Source organism: Nerophis ophidion, linkage group LG29 (genome assembly GCF_033978795.1).
Source record: "Nerophis ophidion isolate RoL-2023_Sa linkage group LG29, RoL_Noph_v1.0, whole genome shotgun sequence".
Lineage (NCBI taxonomy): Eukaryota > Metazoa > Chordata > Actinopteri > Syngnathiformes > Syngnathidae > Nerophis > Nerophis ophidion.
The window spans coordinates 4485284-4508012 of NC_084639.1; the positions used below are offsets into that span (position 1 = coordinate 4485284).

Sequence of the window (22729 nt, forward strand, 5' to 3'; positions counted from 1 at the left end):
TAAAAAATGTGTCATTATTTAGTATTATTATTTTTATTAAATCTGTGATGAGATGGCAACTTGTCCAAGGTGTAGACCGCCTTCCGCCCGATTGTAGCTGAGCTAGACACCAGCACCCCCCGTGACCCCAAAGGGAATAAGCGATAGAAAATGGATGGATGGATGAATCTTTATTATTATTCAAGGTTTAAATCTCTAGCTGAACATTAGATCTATCTGTCAGTACCATGAATTGATTCACGTGGACCCCGACTTAAACAAGTTGAAAAACTTATTGGGGTGTTTCTATTTAGTGGTCAATCGTACGGAATATGTACTGTACTGTGCAATCTACTAATAAAAGTTTCAATCAATCAAGTATAACGTTTTTAAATATTTAAATTGTATGCTCTTGTTTTCAAAGAAAACATAGTTTTTTTATGTAAAAAAAACACAACATGTGCAACATTTTTAAGTGGAATATTTGAGTTTATATCATAATTTGGGCTTAAAACTGGCAATATTTCAGAACAACATCCATCCATTTTCTACCGCTTGTCCCTTTTGGGGTTTTAGGGGGTGCTGGAGCCTATCTCAACTGCATTCGGGCGGAAAGTGGGGTACACCCTGGACAAGTCAGGGCCAAGACAGATAAACAGACAACATTCACACACTAGTGCCAATTTAGTGTTGCCAATCAACCTATCAACATTGATTCATTATTTTTTTCAGCAATAACACAAAAGCAAACACATTAAAAATGGGTCCTACCCATTAATATGTTAAAAACTAATTTGTATTTAAAACTTTCAAAGAACCTAGGTTTTTGCTATTAATAGAACACTGACAGTCTACTTTGCTGTCTGACATTTCTTGGACAGCATATGAAATTCAACAGTCAATGGCAAAACCAATGTCGAAGGTCACCTTTTAGTAGAGCCCCCATCAAAATGTTTGCTTTTACAAATTAATGATCTGGGAGACTGACACAGGCATTTAGCTTTTCCACACACCATCCTGACTCACGGTTTCAACATTTGGTTCTTCTTAAAACCGTAACTTAAAAGGGTAGGCTGAACATCTATTAAGAACGGCGCATGTTTGGTGCCCGTCTTAACTACCGAACCGTAACTTAAAAGGGTTGGCTGAACAACTATAAGGACTATGCGGCCGGGCAGGCCATCGCTCGCGTTGTTCGAAGGCACATTGACTAAAGTTTATGAGAAATTCTATTGAAATCAATGGGACATCCTTCAAAGTTCCACAATTCCCACATATTCCATCTGATTCCAAATGTTTCAACTTTAAAATATTCAGCCTGTTCAGAAATTGTGTGCTTGACTTCAACAATTGCTAAAATAATTCCAGGATTTCAGTTCATCTTCAGCATTGGAGCATTCACACGCAATTCCTTCAGGAATTGCCTCATCTAATTTTAAATGTTTAATAAAAAAAGGAAAATAACTGCAAAAAAAGATACAACAATACAACATTTCCACATTTTTTAACCTATTCAAACCATTCCACCTTCAACACATTGCACCATTCCGGAAATTCAAACTTCCCCTTTTCCTAGTTCAAAAAGAGTTCAGTGCCCATGCGTACAGATGCCTTTCAGCGATGCTTTTTGGAACATAAATAATATATTTGGGGCTCCTTGTTTTTTCTCTCTACTTACTAAATATATTATTTCTGTTCCAAAAAGCTTCACTGACGGGCAACAACACGCGTGGTCTGCACGGCCGCACAGTCCTTGTAGCTGTTCAACCAACCTTTTTAAGTTACGGTTGGGTAGTTAACATGGGCGCCGAATGCATCGTACTTTGGTAGCTGTTCAGCCAACCCTTTTAAGTTACAGTTTTAAGAAGTACCAAATGTTAAAACCGTGAGTCAGGATGGTGTGTGGAAAAGCTAAATGCCTGTGTTAGCAGTTCAGCATTTGTGATGATATGGGTTACTTACACATCTGTGAAGGTACTATTAATGCTGAAAGATGCATATATGTTTTGGAACAACATATGCTACCATCTGAGCGCTGTTTTTTACTTGGATGTCCCTGCTTATTTCAGCAAGACAATGCCTGGCCACATTCAGCGTGTGGCTTTGTAAAAAACAGAGTGCAGATACTTTCCTGGCCCGCCTGCAGTTTAGACCTGTCTCCCATCGAAAATGTGTGATTCATTATGAAGCGTAAAATACGACAGTGGAGATTCCGGATTGTTGAACGACTGAAGCTCTACATTAAACAAGAATGGGAAAGAATTCCACTTTCAAAGCTTCAACAATTAGTTTCCTCAGTTCCCAAACGTTTATTGAGTGTTTTCAAAATAAAATGTGATGTAACACAATGGTGAACATGCCCTTTCCCAACTACTTAGGCACGTGTTGCAGCCATGAAATTCTAAGTTAATCATTATTTGCAAAAAAAAATAAAGTTTATGAGTTTGAACATCAAATATCTTGTCTTTGTAGTGCATTGAATTGAATTTGGGTTGAAAAGGATTTGCAAATCATTGGTCTGTGGCACATGAAGACGTATAAATAAGTCTCCTCCCAAAGTATATAGCCATTTTAAAAGCTCATCTGTTTACACGGACTTAATCAAGGCTTTGTACCAGTTCACCATTGTGCACCAATTAAAAGAAACAACTCGCTTCGAACGTCTTTTTTTATTTTGGTCTTTGGATCTGGTTAAAGGTTCTTTCTAGGGGTGTCCGGTAATATCGGCCGATGAATGCTTTAAAATAAAATATCAGAAATTATTGATATCGGTTTCAACATTATAGGTATTGGTTTCAAAAAGTGCCCTACGATGAGGTGGCGACTTGTCCAGGGTGTACCTGCCTTCCGCCCGATTGTAGCTGAGGTAGGCACCAGCGCCCCCCCGCGACCCCAGAGGGAATAAGCCGTAGAAAATAGATGGATGTATTCCGTTTATATTTACATCTAACACAATTTCCCAACTCAAATGGAAACAGGGTTCGTAAGTACGCACCCTACCCACTATCTAAAAACATACAGTATGATGGATGCTAAGTCACTGACTCACAAGTCAGATTTACAGTATGATGCAATAGGACCGGCTCAAAACCACAAAAACACATAGGATGATGCTAGAATGCAACATTTCAACACACTTAGCACACAATTAACACAGCACTTCAGAGCGGATACTAGACCAGGAGTTCCCAAACTTTTGGACTTAGGGGCCGCATTGGGTTAAAACAATTTGCATATATATATAAATACATATATATATAAATGTGTATGTATATCTATATTTATAAATGTGTATGTGTATGTATATATATATATAAATATATACATACATATACTGTATATATATATACACACACACATATTTACACACATACAAACATACATACATATGTATATATGTATATACATATATATATATATATATATATATATATATATATATATATATATATATATGGGCTTCACGGTGGCAGAGGGGTTAGTGCGTCTGCCTCACAATACGAAGTTCCTGCAGTCCTGGGTTCAAATCCAGGCTCGAGATCTTTCTGTGTGGAGTTTGCATGTTCTCCCCGTGAATGCGTGGGTTCCCTCCGGGTACTCCGGCTTCCTCCCACTTCCAAATACATGCACCTGGGGATAGGTTGATTGGCAACACTAAATTGGCCCTAGTGTGTGAATGTGAGTGTGAATGTTGTCTGTCTATCTGTGTTGGCCCTGCGATGAGGTGGCGACTTGTCCAGGGTGTACCCCGCCTTCCGCCCGATTGTAGCTGAGATAGGCGCCAGCACCCCCCGCGACCCCGAAAGGGAATAAGCGGTAGAAAATGGATGGATGGATGGGATATATATATATATATATATATATATATATATATATATTCCTCACGCACTAATTGGCTGAAAGAGCGCAAAATAACATACTCCAGTACAGTAGGTGGCGGTATGCACCTTTAACGTTGGTTGCGACCCGCCATAAAAAGAAGAAAAAGAAGTAAAATAACTTCCTGTTTTGGATGGTCCACGACAACTGTGGAACTTTCCGAAGGGGCAGCGTCGCTTTCCTCAGTAATTTGTCTTTTGACTGTATTTTACCGAGATATAAGTGGCAGACAGTCGCTTAAGTCATGCCGCAGTTCAACCGTCCGAGTCCTCGACATCGGAGAAGCCACACTCCTCGTTCCCGCAGCCCCAGCCGAGAAAGGAGCTTGTCTCCGGACAGCTTCGGGCCAAAGCCGCCGAGGCATCGCAACAGGGAGCGCGAACGAGAGGAGCGCGAACACCGACTCAGGGAGGCCAAAACCATCAAGCGATTCCGGGTCGGAAGTCCCCACCGAAGTCGGTCCAGATCCAGAGAGAGACACACCGGCGGTGGCGGAGGCTTCAATCACGGCCGCTGGGCAGAGCAGAAGGAGGCTCCGTGGAGGCACGGCGGCTCCAGGGATGACTTCTACTACGACCAGCTGAGGGACGACGCTCACAGGCAGCGACAAGATGAATTAATGGCCAGGTACGACTAAGTTTTGTAATTAAAATATAGTTACTTTGTTAACATAACATTAGAAAAAGCCAATAAACGTTATGAAACAGCTCGTCAGTCGTGGTGGTAGTCGACGCTGTACCACTCCAACTCTGTAGGTGGCGGCAACGTGCTCTATAAATTATTCAACCAACTATCCATCTTCTTCGCTTATCCGAGGTCAGGTCGCGGGGGCAGCAGCCTAAGCAGGGAAGCCCAGACTTCCCTCTCCCTAGCCACTTCGTCCAGCTCTTCCCGGGGGATTGTGAGGCGTTCCCAGGCCCACCAGGAGACATAGTCTTCCTAACGTGTCCTGGGTTTTCCCCGTGGCCTCCTACCAGTCGGGAGGCGTTCAGGTGGCTTCCTGACCAGATGCCCGAACCACCGCATCTGGCTCCTCTCGATGTGGAGGAGCAGCGGCTTTATTTTGAACCCCCCTCGGATGGCAGATCTTCTCACCCTATCTTTAAGGGAGAGTCCCGCCAAACGGCGGAGGAAACTCATTTCGGCCGCTGGTACCCGTGATCTTGTTCTTTCGGTCATAACCCAAAGCTCATGACCATAGGTGAGGATGGGAACGTAGATCGACCGGTAATTTGAGAGCATTTCCTTCCGGCTCAGCTCCTTCTTCACCACAACGGATCGATACAGTGTCCGCGTTACTGAAGACGCCGCACCGATCCGCCTGTTGATCTCACGATCCACTCTTCCCCCACTCGTGAACAAGACTCCGACGTACTTGAACTCCTTCCACTTGGGGCAGGGTCTCCTCCCCAACTCGGAGATGGCACTCCACACTTAACAGAAGAATGAAATATTCCATCCATTATTTATATAGCCCTGAATCACAAGTGTCTCAAAGGGCTGCACGAGCCACAACGACATCTTCGGTTCAGAGTCCACATAAGGGCAAGGAAAAACTCACACCCAGTGGGATGTCAATGTGAATGACGATGAGAAACCTTGAAGATAAAGCTGGGCGATATGGGCTTTTTTTAATATCTCAATATTTTTAGGCCATGTCACGATACACGATATATATCTCGATACTTTGCCTTAGCCTTGAATGAACACTTGATGCATATAATCACAGCAGTATGATGATTCTATGTGTCTACATTAAAACATTCTTCTTCATGCTGCATTAATATATGCTACTTTTAAACTTTCATGCAGAGAGGGAAATCACAGCTAAGTCAATTGACCACAACTGTATTTATTAAACAGTTATTAAGCAGTGGCACAAACGTTCATGTCATTTCCAAAACAGAAAGTGCAAGACTGTTCGAGACATTTTAAGTGTCAAATAAAAATGAACTGCATTATAGGAAATCAAATAGTGTCCATCCTTCGCTATGTGGTAGGTTACTACGGACGTTATTAAATTCTGTTGTTGACTATTTTTTTCATATGATGTTGATCTGGAAATGTTTGCCTCGGCATTTTATAGTGTGGGCGTGTGGCACCGAATGGAGATGTTGACATGCGGAGTAAGCACTCATCATTCTCTTGCGGGTGACTTTTCAAATGATGTTACATATGAGCAGTAATGCTACATTTTGACTTATTACGGTTGTCTGTTCGACATATTCCCACTTGAAGCCAAACCACCGCCAGACGATGGACCCCGTGCTGTTTTTCTTGGGATTTACTTCTTCCTTCATTTGCACCTTCTTTCTCTCGTATTACCACTCACACGGCTCTGCTAGCATCACAGCTAATGTTACCCATGCTGCTACCTCTCTGTTCCGCGAGGGCGTATACGTAGGTGACGTATGTAAGAAGGTGCGCTTGCTGTCTGTGAGAAGGAGACACAAGAAAGAGTGGAAAGAGCCTGTAGTGTAATGCCAGCAGCTAAAAGCAACTGCGTGAGAACGTATACTCCAATATCACGATATAGTCATTTTCTATATCACACAGAGATTAAACCCGCAATCTATCGATATACCGCCCAGCCCTACTTGGAGAGGACTGCAGATGTGGGTGCCCCCCAGGCACCGGGATAGACCAGATGCAATGGACGTCGAGTGGGTCTAGCATAATATTGTGAAAGTCCAGTGCATAGTGGGTCTAACATAATATTGTGAAAGTCCAGACCATATTGGATCTTACATAATAGTGAGGGTCCGGTCCATAGTGGAGCCAGCAGGAGACCATCCCGAGTGGAGACAGGTCAGCATCACAGAGATGTCCCCAACCGATGCACAGGCGAGCGGTCCAACCCGGGTTCCGACTCTGGACAGCCAGCACTTCATCCATGGCCACCAGACCTGTGGCTCCCTTCCCCCTCCACAAGGGAGAGGGGGGCAGAGGAGAAAAGAAAAGAAGTGGCAGATCAACTGGTCTAAAAATTTCAAACCGCTCATTTGGAGGAAGTATGAAGAAAGGCTAATTTTGTTTTATAAATTTCTCCAAAATGCCTCCATGGTTTGATTACACATTTTTTGGACGTATGCAGATCCCAAATACACAAAAACCGGTACCTATGGCTGTTAAATGTTAAAATTTTTAAGGGACTTATTCATCAACCTTGGATCAGAGCCCACATAAGGGCAAGGAAAAACTCACAACCCAGTGGGATGTCAATGTGAATGACTATGAGAAACCAATGCAATGGACGTCGAGTGGGTCTAACATGATATTGTGAAAGTCCAGTCCATAGTGGATCTAACATAATAGTGAGAGTTCAGTCCATAGTGGATCTAACATAATAGTGAGAGTCCAGTCCATGGTGGTTCTAACATAATAGTGAAAGTCCAGTCCATAGTGGATCTAACATAATAGTGAGAGTCCAGTCCATAGAGGATCTAACATAATAGTGAGAGTCCAGTCCATAGAGGATCTAACATAATAGTGAGAGTCCAGTCCATAGAGGATCTAACATAATAGTGAGAGGCCAGTCCATGTTGGATCTAACATAATAGTGAGAGTCCAGTCCATAGTGGATCTAACATAATAGTGAGAGTCCAGTCCATGGTGGGGCCAGCAGGAGACCATCCCGAGCAGCATTGCAGATGGGAACATGTCAGCAGTGCAGCGATGTCCCCAACCGATGCACAGTAAAAGTGACACTGGGAAATTATACTGTGTTGTTTTACAGGCGGCTGCAAGAGAGAGAGCGGATTGGAGAGCAAGGCTGTCCCGAAGTGTGGGGATATTCTCCAAGAGTTAAAGAGGAAGAGTGAGTAGAATACGTCCGCCCACGCAAACGTGTTTCCCTTTGCCATTGTAGTTTTAACATTCCTCTTCTCAACCAGCTCGGATGAATTCACACCAGTCGAAGAAAACCAAAAAAATGCCAGCTCAGGGTCTGAAGGTACGTCTCAAACACATGCACGCATGGCATGAATGTTGATGTTTAACTGTGTTTCATTGCAGACGAGAAAAGAAAGAAAAAGAAGAAATCCAAGAAAAGAAAGCACAAGAAGAGTTCAGACAGCGGTTTGGACTCCGATTCAGACGGTACGAGATTGTTGAAATAATGAGAAGATACTCGGATCTGTGTCCAAACTTTTTTACCTTGAGGGCCGCATTGGGCTAAAAAATATGGCTGAGGCCAAAAGCCGACTGCAATTATTTTATAAATAGCCTATACATATGTGTACATATTAATATTTTTTTCATATATATATATATATATATATATATATATATATATATACATACAGTACAGGCCAAACGTTTAGACACACCTTCTCATTCAATGTGTTTTCTTTATTTTCATGACTGTTTACATTGTAGATTGTCACTGAAGGCATCAAAATTATGAATGAATGTGGAGTTATGTACTTCACAAAAAAAGGTGAAATAACTGAAAACATGTTTTATATATTGGTTCCTTCAAAACAGCCACCATTTTGCTCCGATTACTGCTTTGCACACTCTTGGCATTCTCTCCATGAGCTTCAAGAGCTGAAATGGTTTGCACTTCACAGGTGTGCTTGAAGCTCATTGAGAGAATGCCAAGCGTGTGCAAAGCAGTAACCAGAGCTAAGAGTGGCTATTTTGAAGAAACTAGAACCAGTTATTTCAATTTTTTTTGTTAAGTACATAATTCCACATTCATTCATAGTTTTGATGCCATCAGTGACAATCTAGTGAATTATATTTATATAGCGCTTTTTCTTTAGTGACTCAAAGCACTTTACATAGTGAAACCCATTATCTAATTTTTACATTCAAACCTGTGTGGGTGGCACTGGGAGAAGGTGGGTAAAGTGTCTTGCCCAAGGACACAACGGCAGTGATTAGGATGGCGGAAGCGGGGATCGAACCTGCAACCCTTAAGTTGCTGGCAAGGCAACTCTACCAACCGAGTTATACCGCCCCACTATCTACAATGTAAATAGTGATGAAAATAAAGAAAACACATTGAAGGAGAATGTTTTGTTCAAACTTTTGGCCCGTACTGTATGTATATATGTGTGTGTATTTATATACACATACATTATCTACTGCTTGTCCCTTTCAGGGTTGCGGTGTATATTAATATAATGGATATATCATTAGTATAATGGATATTAAGAATATGTGAACGTTCAACACATTCCTCGTTTACTTCTATGACAATCTCTTTGCAGTTTTTTTCATCAATTATAAATATCAAGCATCTTAAAATGTGTCTGTGAGCGTCTTTGCCCGTGGAGGGTTCTCCTGAGTCCGATAGATCTATCTTTGAGCCCGGTGTACAGGGTTTGAGCATGTTTTTATTGTCAAACACACAAGTATGGATTGCTTCCCAGCAATACATTTTGGACTTTCCAGTCCGGCGTGTCTTTGCTCTTCCTCGTTCTGCCTCTGTGCGCGTGTCTTTTTCTGGCTCCAACTCCAACAACATGTCTCGGTCCGGCTGCTGCTAATAAGGGCGACAGGTGATTAGATAATCAGCTCTAGCTTGGCAATTTACTCACCGGCGCCTGGCTTTGAGGCCGTGCCATACACAGTGTCAAACATGGATAAGTGTGGAGAGACTGTTTTACATTTTTCCCAACAATGAATTGTAGCGAAAATAAATGGGTCTAATTTTGAATTATAAATGGTAATTTAACATTTTTTTCGTAATATCCACAAAGTTCAGGAAGCAGGTTAAGTTATATGTGACCATGTGTGTTGACCCTTTTTTTACACCATGAGTGGGAAAGGGTGTTTGGATTTGCTCATAAAGGTAAATACTGTGCAGTGTTGAAAGTAAAATTTCTGTTCACTGATTTGCAGTTTTAATGCTGTCCACAAGATGGTGGCAAATCAGCCACAGTTAACCTGTCAGATATTTTCAATTAAATTAGAGTTTTGTCGTGGGAGCGAGTCCCCTTTAATCTCCTGACATGTCGCGACCGGTCGTAGGTTGAACACGGTGTATTAAACATATGCTCTTCATTTTTCAGAGGACAAGGTGAAGAAGAAGAAAAAAAAGAGCAAGAAGTAAGTATTTTATCTTAAACGGGAAGTTATCTTTTCTTTAAAATTGTGCCTATCATTCATAGTCCAACACGTTTTTTCTATTTTTTTATTTTGCATTCTAACTCGTAAATAAATGCTAGCAAAAGTCAGCTCACAATGCAGCTAATGGGAGTTATCAATTGCGCCCTTATGGCCTTCTAAAAGAAACCCATCCAAAAACCTGAAATGACCTGGTTTTGTTCTCAGATCCAAAAAGTCCAAGAAGAAGAAGAAGAAGGCCAAGAAGAGCCACAAGACGTCGAGTGAGTCCAGCAGTGGCGAGTCCGGGGAGGAAGAAGAGGAGGATCCCAGCGAGGTGACGTGGGTTGAGAAAACGTGCACCGATGAACACCTGGTGGGACCAGAAGCGCCGCTCACTCACCTGTCTCAGGATGAACGACCTTTGGAGTGAGTTTGCAATTAAGTGTTCTGTTGTCCTCTTTCCTTTCTGTGGTTATGTGAACAATGTATCACACCTCCATTGGAAATTCCATTTGCGGCGCCCCATGGGGTCATTTTACCACCAAGCAGTCTTCTTCTAACATACTCAATTTTACCCCGTTTTTTTTGCCTCGCAGTTTCGGTCATGCTCTCCTGCCGGGAGAAGGTGCCGCCATGGCAGAATACGTGAAAGCTGGAAAGCGTATTCCGAGGAGAGGAGAAATCGGCCTCACCAGTAACGAGATCGCAGATTTTGAGAAGTCGGGCTATGTCATGAGCGGCAGCAGGTAAGTGGATGTGTTCCCACCGGAGATCAACTGATATATTTTTTCAGGACTGATACCGATTAAGAGTAGTCAAGGATGCTGGTAACCAATATATTCATTTGCAGTAAAAGTAAACTTAAGGTGACAAATATACATCAGTGGACAGCTGGACAAGGCTTTAATTTTTTTATTTAAGGAAGGTCCAACATGTTTTCTGCTCATGTTTACTTTAGCAGCAAAAAAAGGGATTTCACAAACACCTTTATTATGTGTGTAGAAGAGGAACATGTCCATTAGCTTTTCAGAATGTGGGAAATCTTCTGGGAGAATTGTTAAAAATATGGCTGTCAGGTTCAAACACTGGTGACATCTATTAAACAAGACAAAAAGCAAAGAATTTAACAGAGACAGAATTCAATTTGGCTCAATTTGAGGAGAAACGACCCTTGTACAGTGTCTCACCACTCTCTGGTGAAAGATTGTACGCCACCTCTTATATTTGGACTTTCCCTGATTCAGAATGTGGGAAATCTTCTGGGAGAATTGTTAAAAATATGGCTGTCAGGTTCAAACACTGGTGACATCTATTAAACAAGACAAAAAGCAAAGAATTTAACAGAGACAGAATTCAATTTGGCTCAATTTGAGGAGAAACGACCCTTGTACAGTGTCTCACCACTCTCTGGTGAAAGATTGTACGCCACCTCTTATATTTGGACTTCCCCTGATTCAGAATGTGGGAAATCTTCTGGGAGAATTGTTAAAAATATGGCTGTCAGGTTCAAACACTGGTGACATCTATTAAACAAGACAAAAAGCAAAGAATTTAACAGAGACAGAATTCAATTTGGCTCAATTTGAGGAGAAACGACCCTTGTACAGTGTCTCAACACTCTCTGGTGAAAGATTGTACGCCACCTCTTATATTTGGACTTTCCCTGATTCAGAATGTGGGAAATCTTCTGGGAGAATTGTTAAAAATATGGCTGTCAGGTTCAAACACTGGTGACATCTATTAAACAAGACAAAAAGCAAAGAATTTAACAGAGACAGAATTCAATTTGGCTCAATTTGAGGAGAAACGACCCTTGTACAGTGTCTCACCACTCTCTGGTGAAAGATTGTACGCCACCTCTTATATTTGGACTTTCCCTGATTCAGAATGTGGGAAATCTTCTGGGAGAATTGTTAAAAATATGGCTGTCAGGTTCAAACACTGGTGACATCTATTAAACAAGACAAAAAGCAAAGAATTTAACAGAGACAGAATTCAATTTGGCTCAATTTGAGGAGAAACGACCCTTGTACAGTGTCTCACCACTCTCTGGTGAAAGATTGTACGCCACCTCTTATATTTGGACTTCCCCTGATTCAGAATGTGGGAAATCTTCTGGGAGAATTGTTAAAAATATGGCTGTCAGGTTCAAACACTGGTGACATCTATTAAACAAGACAAAAAGCAAAGAATTTAACAGAGACAGAATTCAATTTGGCTCAATTTGAGGAGAAACGACCCTTGTACAGTGTCTCAACACTCTCTGGTGAAAGATTGTACGCCACCTCTTATATTTGGACTTTCCCTGATTCAGAATGTGGGAAATCTTCTGGGAGAATTGTTAAAAATATGGCTGTCAGGTTCAAACACTGGTGACATCTATTAAACAAGACAAAAAGCAAAGAATTTAACAGAGACAGAATTCAATTTGGCTCAATTTTAGGAGAAACGACCCTTGTACAGTGTCTCACCACTCTCTGGTGAAATATTGTACGCCACCTCTTATATTTGGACTTTCCCTGATTACATGGCAACAACTGTTTCTAAGGTACGTGGGTCGTAAACAGCCATCGGCTTCGGTTACAGCAGTTCAAAAGAAAAGGTCGTAAAACAGTTCACAGAAAAGGTCGTAAAACAGTTCATAAAAGCGGTGCCGGGAGGGGAGTCTGGTCCTGCTTCCTCTTCACTTTGTAGTTCTTGGGTCAAGACAATATCTTTCTGTTGATTACAATACATGAAAGAAACAGAACACCTTCATGTTGCTTCCCCTCCTACACAGTGGAGTTTTAGAAGCCTTCTTCTAGGTAGGTTCAAAGACAGCGTTTGTCTTCTCGCCGGGAACTCATTTCAACACAAAGTATTGAGATAAGTTAGATAAAATTATTCTGACAATGGCATTTCTCTACATCACAATACTTCAACATCTACTCAATTTTATAACAGGTGATGGATTTGAGACGTTGGAAGGTTTCCTTGTCAGGAACCCTTAAATATTGCGAACATTTAAATAAAAAAAATCTGGGCTCCTTATAGTTGAGACATTTTTTTGAGCTGGCTGACATCATACGCAAAGTATGACAATGTGTGTGCTGCTACCTCCTCTTTTGTACTTTAACATAAAAAGTCTCCGATATGTCAACAAATGCTCACAAAGTTTTAATGTCAATCCATCTCTGTTGCGTTATTTGAATCAAGGAACATGAAACTTTGCATTTGCGGGCGGAGGTTTGTGCGGCGACTTGGTCAGCTGTCGCTGCAGTAGCGAAAACAAAACCAGGCTGTTAAGTCACCAGGAAGAAGGTCGTCGTCGGCGATCACTCGAAAACGAGTATGATTGTCCTCCTGTTGGTGGGACTGCCTTCAGGAGGATGCCTGTGCGTGGAAAGTTTTAAAGTGGGGAGACTGGTGCACAGACAGCCACCACACTGTCCTTGGCGAAGCAAAGGCCAGGGTCTAAGGGCATGGAGACCAAGACAATTGGGTGCCCATCTTTGCTGTAGCCTTCTTCCACCTTTGTGACCGTTGTGGAGCTTCTATGCAACCATCATCCGCCCACTCCGCCGTTGAGGTCTTTTTTGTCGAGGTCAGACGCGCAGACTCCGTCACATCTTCGCTGTGGGGAGCTGTATGCGGTGGCAAGGGAAACCCAGGATGACCGGCACCCCCTCGCAGCTGCAGGAGCCTGGCGGAGCTCCGGTCTGTCCGCGGACCGTCTATGGTGCGCCTACCAGCACTTGCTTTTCTCTCAGGGTGTGCTCCCCTAGCCTTTTGTCTTCCCAGACTAGTCACTAGGAAAGAAGGACAAAAACTGGATTTCCCAGAAAAAAATGAAAGTTTTGACAGGCCAGCAAAGGAGACATACTGTAGGGCAGGGGTCCTCAACTTTTATTTCCACCAGGGACCCGTTTAATGTAGGCATTATTTTCACAGACCGACTTTCCACCTGTGGCAGAAAAAAACGGCAAAAAAATGAGCATGAAAAATAATGTTTAAGTAGTGGGGGATTGCATATGTTCTATACACCAGTGTTTCTTAACCATAGAGACGGGGCCTATTATTGGGCCGCGAGCGCCCCTTAGAATGTAATGTATCTGTTTTTCAGCTGCGGTCCGTAGTTGTAAATCACTTTTCCACCACTTGTGGCAGTAATGACAATATAAAACAAACAGAAGAAGTCTGGCACTAAAGTCAGAGACATGACTAAAGTGGTAACGCTGTATTTTCATCAGCACCTTAATGACAGTTCAGTTAAGAAACATATTTATTATTACTTTAGCTTATTTATTTTAGCACAACATAATGCAATGAGGTGGCAACTTGTCCAGGTTGTACGCCGCCTTCCGCCTGGATGCAGCTGATAGGCTCTTGCACCCCCTGCGACCTCAAAATGGACAGGCGGTAGAAAATGGATGGATAATACATATTGTTTGTAAATGTACTGTTTGATTAGTACTTTTTATCAGCCTGAGCTGAGCCTAAGGTTTATTGTTAATTAATAATTTTTGTGATTGACACATAAATCAGATATTAAAACATATATTTGGGGAAAATGAGAGTGTTTGTTTTGTAATAAAAAATAAGGCTCCAGCAAAAAGGTAACTTTTCTGATGCAGGGCAAATAGGCTGGTGTTTAAGCAGTGAATGTTACTATTGACTTTAATATTTTTTTTAATACTTCATTTTGTTATCATATGTGTTGTAGTCATAAAAAGCCAACGCGATAAAAACAAAAAGACGGATATTTGTCAATATGCAGATAATCGGACGATCTGTAGTTAACACTTAAAGGCTACAAAGTGACACTTGAGTTGTTTCTTCTGCTACACTTTGACCCGCTACACAGCAACTGTACTCACCTTACTTCCACCCCGCAGACATCGCCGCATGGAGGCCGTGCGTCTGAGAAAGGAGAACCAGATCTACAGCGCAGACGAGAAGAGAGCGCTGGCCTCCTTCAACCAGGAAGAAAGACGCAAACGAGAAAGCAAGATCCTGTCCAGTTTCCGGGAGATGGTCTACAGGAAGACCAAAGGAAAGGAGGACAAGGCTTAACTGCTGTCATGGTAATGTGGCTTCTATGTAAATACGGATTTGATGTTTGAAGTTCACTCTTATGAACCTTTTTTGTGACATCGGTTTGTTTTATTGTATTTTTTTTTGGTAATCTCAAAGCCATGTTATTAAATGATTTCTATCCCCCAAATTCCCTTGAATTTTCTTTAATATTAATGTAGTAATATCCATCCATCCATCTTCTACTGCTTATCCGAGGTTGGAGCCTAGACTTTCCTCTTCAACCAGCTCTTCCCGGGGGATCCCGAGGCGTTCCCAGGCCAGTCAGGAGACATAGTCTTCCCAACGTGTCCTGAGTCTTCCCCGTGACCTCCTACCGGTCGGACGTGCCCGAAACACCTCCCTAGGGAGGCGTTCGGGTGGCATCCTGACCAGATGCCCGCACCAACTCATCTGGCTCCTCTCCATGTGAAGGAGCAGCGGCTTTACTTTGAGTTCCTCCCGGATGACAGAGCTTCTCACCCTATCTCTAAGGGAGAGCCCCGCTTTCATTTCGGCCACTTGTACCCGTGATCTTGTCCTTTCGGTCACAACCCAAAGCTCATGACCATAGGTGAGGATGGGGAACATAGATCGACCGGTAAATTGAGAGCTTTGCCTTCCGGCTAAGCTCCTTCTTCACCACAATGGATTGATACAGCGTCCGCGTTACTGAAGACGCCGCACAGATCCCACGATCCATTTGTCCCTCTCTCGTGAACAAGACTGCGAGGTACTTGAACTCCTCCACTTGGGGCAGGGTCTCCTCCCCAACCCGGAGATGGCACTCCACCCTTTTCCGGGCGAGAACCATGGACTCGGACTTGGAGGTGGCGATTCTCATCCCAGTCGCTTCACACTCGGGTGAGAGCTGAGATCCTGGCCAGATGAAGCCATCAGGACCACATCATCTGCAAAAAAGCAGAGACCTAATCTTGCAGCCACCAAAACCGCCTTGACTGGGCCTAGAAATTCTGTCCATAAAAGTTATGAACAGAATCGGTGACAAAGGGCAGAAGTAGTAATAGCCATCCCTCCATTTTCTACTGCTATTCCCTTTTTGGTGTCACGATGTATATTTGAAATTCATAGGCCCTATACTTGTAAAAAGTGTAATTCATAGTGATGGGTCCGGCAACACCGATGCATCGGCGCATGCATCAAGCTCATAGAGCAAAAACCCTGTGTCGGTGCGCATACGGCTTTCAGAAAGTCACGTGACCGATCATGAGCTGTTTTGGTCACGTGACCGATACGCGAACTGTGTCGAACTGACGCCTGCGCGCCAAACTGTGTTTATAAGGAAGCGCATCTGTCAACGAGATGCTGCTGCCAACAGAATCGCCGCACTTCTGTCGGTGGTGTCATGCCCGGCTCTGCCGGTTAGTGTTTGGGGCACTTTGGTCCTCCGACCCGCAGGTGGAGCTGTCGGTTGCTGCCGGTTAGTGTTTGGGGCACTTTGGTCCTCCGACCCGCAGGTGGAGCTGGTCTGTGAAGACGTGCAACATCTCAGAGGGCTGCTGATTGGGCGGCCTATAAAAGGCCTCCCATCAGCATGCTCTCTCTCTCATGCTCTCTCTCTTTCTCTCTCTCGTCCCACAGGCACATTCGTTTGGTGACCGTATGGTCACGGCAACGACGGCCGGGATTAGCACCACACTAACACCCTTTTGGGACAACACTCATTTACTGATACATTCCTTGGTTAATTCACATTACTGATCACTGATACATGTTGTAAATAAAAGATCTGTTGGCTAAAATGTACAAATCGGTGTGGTCTCCCTTAATGTTACAGCCACTAACAAGCCAGTGGTTGTGACATATGGGGGCTCGTCCGATCTTTGGTAGTAACTTTAGGCTATGGTAATTCCTTCTACTGGCTATGGCAGCGTAGGAAGGTGCGTAGAGCTCTTTGTATTGAGTATTCCTTCTACTGGCTTTTGGAGCGTAGGAAGGTGAGTAGAGCTGAGTTACTAATTGTGTACTGCTGATAGTCAGTTGGGGCCTGTTATCAGTTAGTTAATTGGGGGATCTACTGATTTGTACTTTTGAGGCTTTGTTTGACCGTGCAAGTGTAGGTAGACACTGAATTGTTTGTTCCAGCCATCTTGGTTGAGTTTCATTGCAGTTTGTAGCATTGCATTCAGCCTTTTAGGAGCTGTCGCCTTTATCCCCATCTAGTACGGGTTCTAGGTTCCTGCTGTCACAGAGCCTGGGCGAGGGCACCGCCTTGGAGAAACGGCTGAATCGGCTTTGTCGGGATGGTACGTCTCCACAGGTATTGGTGAGTAAATGATCCTCGTCCTCGGGCTCTGTGTGAAAATAGATTAGTCTAGTGGGGGGAAAATGTTTAGGGGGATGCTCCGAGGTTAGTTTGCTGTGTTAACATAACTGTAATGTTTTAGAGACCTGGTTAGATTGGTTGGAGAGAGAGAGCCTAGCGTAATTAGAGCTAGTTTTTGGTTGGGTTGTTTTTTCAGTAGTTTCATTGTTGGTTTGGTACAGTAGCCAGATTGGTACTGACGGCCTGGGTTGAGCAGGATGGAGGCTTTTGTGGAAGCACCATCTGAGAAATTGTTGTTTGCCCTTAATAAGGAACAGTTGTTGCAATTGGCAGAAAAGTATGGCATGGAATTGTCATCAGCCATTAGAACTGGTAAGAAGGGACCCTTGCGTGACTCCATTCACGAGTTTTTGTGTGAGCAGAGCATTTTGCCTTCAGGAAAAGGTGGTGACGCTCATGTGAAGGGTATGTCAGAGCCTATGCAGTCAGAGAGGGTAGGCATACTGACTTTTGAGCAAAAAAGAGAGATGAAGGCCCTTGAATTTGAGTGGGCGCAACAGGCTAAGGAGAAAGAACGTCTTTTTGAACTGGAAAAAATCAAATTGGAACGAGAATTGCAACAGCAAGCAGATATGGAGAGACTCAAATTTGAAAAAGAAATGGATTTGAAAAAAGGTGAAATGGACCTTACAGTACAGCTTGAGAAAATTAAAATTGAACAGGATCGTTTGAAACTAATGTCAGAAGGTAAGATTAGTGGAAATCTGTCCGTGTCAAGTATGGATAGCATGGTAAAGTATGTTCCAAAGTTTGACGAACGTGACCCAGACGTGTTTTTCTCACTGTTTGAACAGATGGCCTCTGACAAAAAGTGGAGTGAAGAGGATAGAACGGTGCTTTTGCAAACTGTACTAGTAGGACGCGCACGGGAGGCATACTTGGCATTAACACCTGTTGATAGGCACAAGTATGCTGAGGTGAAAAAAGCGGTCTTGAAATGTTATGAACTGAATCCAGAAGCTTACAGACAACGTTTCAGAAACTGGCGTAAACGTGCTAATCAGACCCATGCTGGAGTGGCAAGAGAGTTGAGTACTTATTTTAACCGGTGGCTCACTTCAGAGTCTGTCTCAACTTACGAAAATTTGCGTGATTTGTTGATTTTGGAGCAGTTTAAGAACATTGTACCAGATCGAATTGCAACCTACATTAATGAGCAAAAGGCAAAGTCAGTGGAGGAGGCAGCCTCGCTTGCTGATACCTTTGTGTTGACTCATAAACGTAAGCCTTACAGCAGTCCTCCACGGTATAATAGCCACCAACATTATGATCCTGCTCGTTCTCCTCCACAACGTTCTCCTCCTCGTTATGGTCGTAGTTCAAATCGATCCAATTATGGCAATTCCAGTAATGTTCCTAAATTTGATAATGGAAGTAGCAAATCTCGCCCAAGCCCGACGAATAAATGTCATTACTGTTTGCAGGAGGGACATTGGAAAAAGGACTGCCCGCTGTTGAAAGGCCGTAAATCTAATGCCAAGGTAGCTGGGTGTGTTTCTGTTGTGCATCCAGTTGATTTTGGCGTCTCTGATCTAACACCGTTACCTCGTTTGGAAGTTCATTGTGAGCAAGTGATTGAAGATGGTGCATCTGTGTCAGACGAGCAGACGAAATCAGTAGAGTCAGCTGCGTCTGATTTCGCTCCATTCATTAGTGATGGCTGGGTGTCATTGGTTGGAGAGACACAAAAAGTTCCAGTTAAAATCTTAAGAGACACTGGGGCATCTGAGAGTTTCATTTCTGGAGCAGTTTTGCCATTTTCCACAGCATCTGACACTGGGAAATGTGTTTTGATTAGAGGAATAGGCATGCAGTCATTTTCTGTACCGTTGCACAAAATTCACTTGTGTTCAGGATTTGTGAATGGGGAGGTGACTATTGCTGTGAGACCGTCTCTGCCTATGCAGGATATTCATGTAATTCTGGGGAACAATTTGGGTGGGTGTTTAGTTTCTTCACCTCCAGTTGTTACACCTGTACCGCTATCTGTAGAGGAGCCAGACGCGTGTTGTCAAGAATTCCCAGAAGTGTTTACTGCTTGTGCTGTGACTAGGGCAATGTCTCGCACGCAGGCGCAATCGTCGGATGTGTCCAAATCGGTGCCTATTTTTGTTCCTGAGCTGCCCGAACCTCTGTCATGTCAAGATTTAATTGAGGCACAAAAGAATGATCAGAGCTTTGAGAAATATTTTGCTTTAGTTTCTACTGATCCAACGATGGGTTACTTCATTCAGAATGGCGTTTTGCTGCATACGTGGTTGCCAGGTGTTGATCCTGAAGTGGCAGGTCAGGTGATTCAAGTGATGGTACCTGACAAATACCGTGATTTGATTTTGAGAACAGCCCATGGAGCAGAGTCTGGGCATTTTGGAGTTAAGAAAACCTACCGACGTCTTTTGGAACATTTTTACTGGCCACGGATGAAACGCCATGTATCTAGATTTGTCAAAGCATGTCATGTTTGCCAGGTTGCGAAACAGAGTACTCCCATTAAACCTGCACCACTTCAACCTATTCCGTCTGTTGGCACACCATTTGAGCATCTCATTATTGATTGTGTAGGTCCACTACCCCCTTCGAAATCTGGTTGTGTGTACCTCTTTACCATCATGTGCCAGGCCACTCGGTATCCAGCAGCGTATGCCTTGAGAACAATTACCACAAGGTCAATATTGAAATGTTTGTCTAAATTCATTTCTGTCTTTGGCATTCCAAAGGTAATTCAGAGCGACAGAGGGTCTAACTTTACCTCCAGAACATTTGCTGCAGCGTTGAAGTCGATGCAGGTGAAGCACAATTTGAGCAGCGCGTATCACGCACAGAGTCAGGGGGCATTGGAGCGCTGGCATGCCACGTTGAAGTCTCTCTTGCGCGCTTACTGTGTTGAGATGCGGAGAGATTGGGAGGAGGCGTTGCCATGGCTCTTGTTGTCTGCGCGTGGTGTAGTTCAAGAAAGCACTGGTTTTAGTCCAAATGACCTAGTCTTTGGCCACAAAGTCCGGACCTCACTGTCTGTTTTAAATGCCAATCTGGATCTGCAGAACACTCCCGTCAGTTTCACTGAGTATGTAGATGGTTTTCGTCGTAGGCTGTTGCTTGCATGGAAAGAAGCAACCGAGCATTTGACTAAAGCTCAGGTGAAAATGAAGCTGCGTTATGACCGTAAAGCGAAGATCAGAGTTTTCAATCCAGGTGATCAAGTTTTAGCTTTGCTGCCCATTCCGGGGTCACCATTTACAGCAAAATACTCTGGTCCATTTACGGTTATGAGCCAAGTGTCAGATCTCAATTATTTACTGTCAACTCCTGATCGTAAACGATCACAGCAACTGTGTCATGTGAATTTACTCAAGCCTTACCACTCTGCAGGTTCCGACAAGGCGGGTGGGATTGCTGCGAGTCCAGTGGGTCTAGCCGTTGGGGTTGGGGAACCGCTCAACTGGCCGGAGGTGGCAGCTTGGGATGACGTGCGCGCACCTGATGATTCAGTGTTACACGGGCGCTTAGATAATACTCAGCAGTTAAAGGAGCTAGATAGTCTCCTCGGTCATTTAAGTGAGGTACAGCGTAAACAGTTGTCGGATTTGATTTTTGAGTTTTTGCCTTTGTTTTCCGACACTCCAACCTGTACCACACTAATTGAACATGACATTGACACACAGGGGGCCCGCCCAATACGACAAAGATTTTATCGAGTGGCTCCCGATAAACAGAAGAGTATGGAGGACAGTGTGCAGTATCTGCTTGATCATGGTCTCGCCAAGCCATCTTACTCCAGTTGGGCATCGCCATGTCTACTGGTGAAAAAGTCAGATAACACCTATAGATTCTGTACGGATTATAGGAAAGTAAATGCTGTGACTAGACCAGATTCTTTTCCATTGCCACGTATCGAGGACTGTGTGGATCAGGTTGGGAGTGCTCGTTATGTCAGCAAATTTGATTTATTGAAAGGTTACTATCAAGTGCCTTTGACGCAGAGAGCGCAGGAGATATCTGCATTCATTACCTCTTCCGGTTTGTACTCGTATACTCGAATGAGCTTCGGTTTGCGGAATGCTCCTGCAACCTTCCAACGGCTCATGAATAGGGTCGTTGGGGGGCTGCAGGGGTGCGCGGTTTATTTGGACGACGCCGTTTGTCATTCAGACAGTTGGGACGAACATTTGGCTCGCATTCGAGCGCTTTTCCAGAGGTTGGTGGCAGCAAACCTCACAGTAAATTTAGCGAAATGCGAGTTTGCGCGTGCCACAGTCGTCTATTTGGGTAAAGTAGTCGGCCAGGGGATGGTGCGGCCCGTTAACGCAAAGGTGGCAGCTATTGATAATTTCCCTGTGCCGGCGACGAAGAAAGAACTTATGCGCTTTTTGGGTATGATCGGGTACTACCGCAATTTTTGCTGCAATTTTTCAACTGTTGTATCTCCTCTGACCAATTTGTTGAAGGGTGGCGCCAAATTCATTTGGTCGGAGGAGTGTCAGCAGGCTTTCCAGAATGCAAAGCTTTTGTTAACATCAGCTCCGGTCCTGGCTGCACCCAAACTGGATCTGCCATTCCAGCTGCAGGTGGATGCAAGCCAGGTGGGAGCAGGTGCGGTCCTCCTACAGGCTGATGATGATGGAGTAGCCAGACCGGTTTGCTATTTTTCAAAAAAATTCAACAAATACCAATTTAATTATTCAGTGATTGAAAAGGAAGCATTAGCATTGATTTGGGCATTGCAACACTTTGAAGTCTATGTGGGAGGGGGTCTCCATCCAATTGTGGTCTACTCAGATCACAACCCTCTCACTTTTCTACAGTCTTTCAAAGGGTCCACCAACCAGCGCCTGTTGCGCTGGGCACTGTTTCTGCAGCCATTCCACCTGTTGATCCGCCATATTCGCGGGGTGGAAAATGTAATGGCTGATGCGCTCTCTCGGGCTCTGGACCAGGAGGTCTAATCATCTCCACTCACTCCTAACCTGCGGTTTTTCTCTGTTTCCCTTAAAGGTCGCTGTCCGGGTACCAGGATTTGCTGGGTGCAGGGAAGGTGGGAGGGTAAGGAGGGTGTTTGGGATGGTTTGGGTTCTGGTTGGTCTGGGGTGGAGGGGAGGTGCGTCATTGGGACTAGAATATAGCTACTGGGGCTACTGTAGGTTTTGGTTTTCTATTTTTTGATGGTGCTTCAGAGACCCAGTTAACACGGGTCTCTGTTTTTAAGGGGGGGGATGTCATGCCCGGCTCTGCCGGTTAGTGTTTGGGGCACTTTGGTCCTCCGACCCGCAGGTGGAGCTGTCGGTTGCTGCCGGTTAGTGTTTGGGGCACTTTGGTCCTCCGACCCGCAGGTGGAGCTGGTCTGTGAAGACGTGCAACATCTCAGAGGGCTGCTGATTGGGCGGCCTATAAAAGGCCTCCCATCAGCATGCTCTCTCT

The 22729-nt window shown here is 43.9% G+C and overlaps 1 protein-coding gene across 1 annotated transcript; it reads left to right on the forward strand.

The window, feature by feature from the left end:
• The first annotated feature begins 3964 nt into the window (after positions 1-3964).
• On the forward strand, positions 3965-15118 carry nkap (NFKB activating protein). Its single transcript, XM_061892007.1, has 8 exons — positions 3965-4485; positions 7595-7675; positions 7752-7810; positions 7873-7956; positions 9879-9915; positions 10141-10341; positions 10512-10661; positions 14790-15118. The coding sequence occupies exons 1-8, from the start codon at positions 4103-4105 to the stop codon at positions 14965-14967; spliced, it is 1173 nt and encodes a 390-aa protein (XP_061747991.1). The 5' UTR covers positions 3965-4102; the 3' UTR covers positions 14968-15118.
• The last annotated feature ends 7611 nt before the right edge of the window (positions 15119-22729 follow it).

What these genes read in the sequence shown, in the direction of transcription:
- nkap (XM_061892007.1), top strand. Translation starts at nt 4,103, where the DNA reads ATGCCGCAGTTCAACCGTCCGAGTCCTCGACATCGGAGAAGCCACACT. An exon ending in AAGAAAAAAAAGAGCAAGAA is followed by an intron (nt 9,916 to 10,140) that starts GTAAGTATTTTA and finishes TTTTGTTCTCAG; the next exon opens with ATCCAAAAAGTCCAAGAAGA. An exon ending in CAGGATGAACGACCTTTGGA is followed by an intron (nt 10,342 to 10,511) that starts GTGAGTTTGCAA and finishes TTTGCCTCGCAG; the next exon opens with TTTCGGTCATGCTCTCCTGC.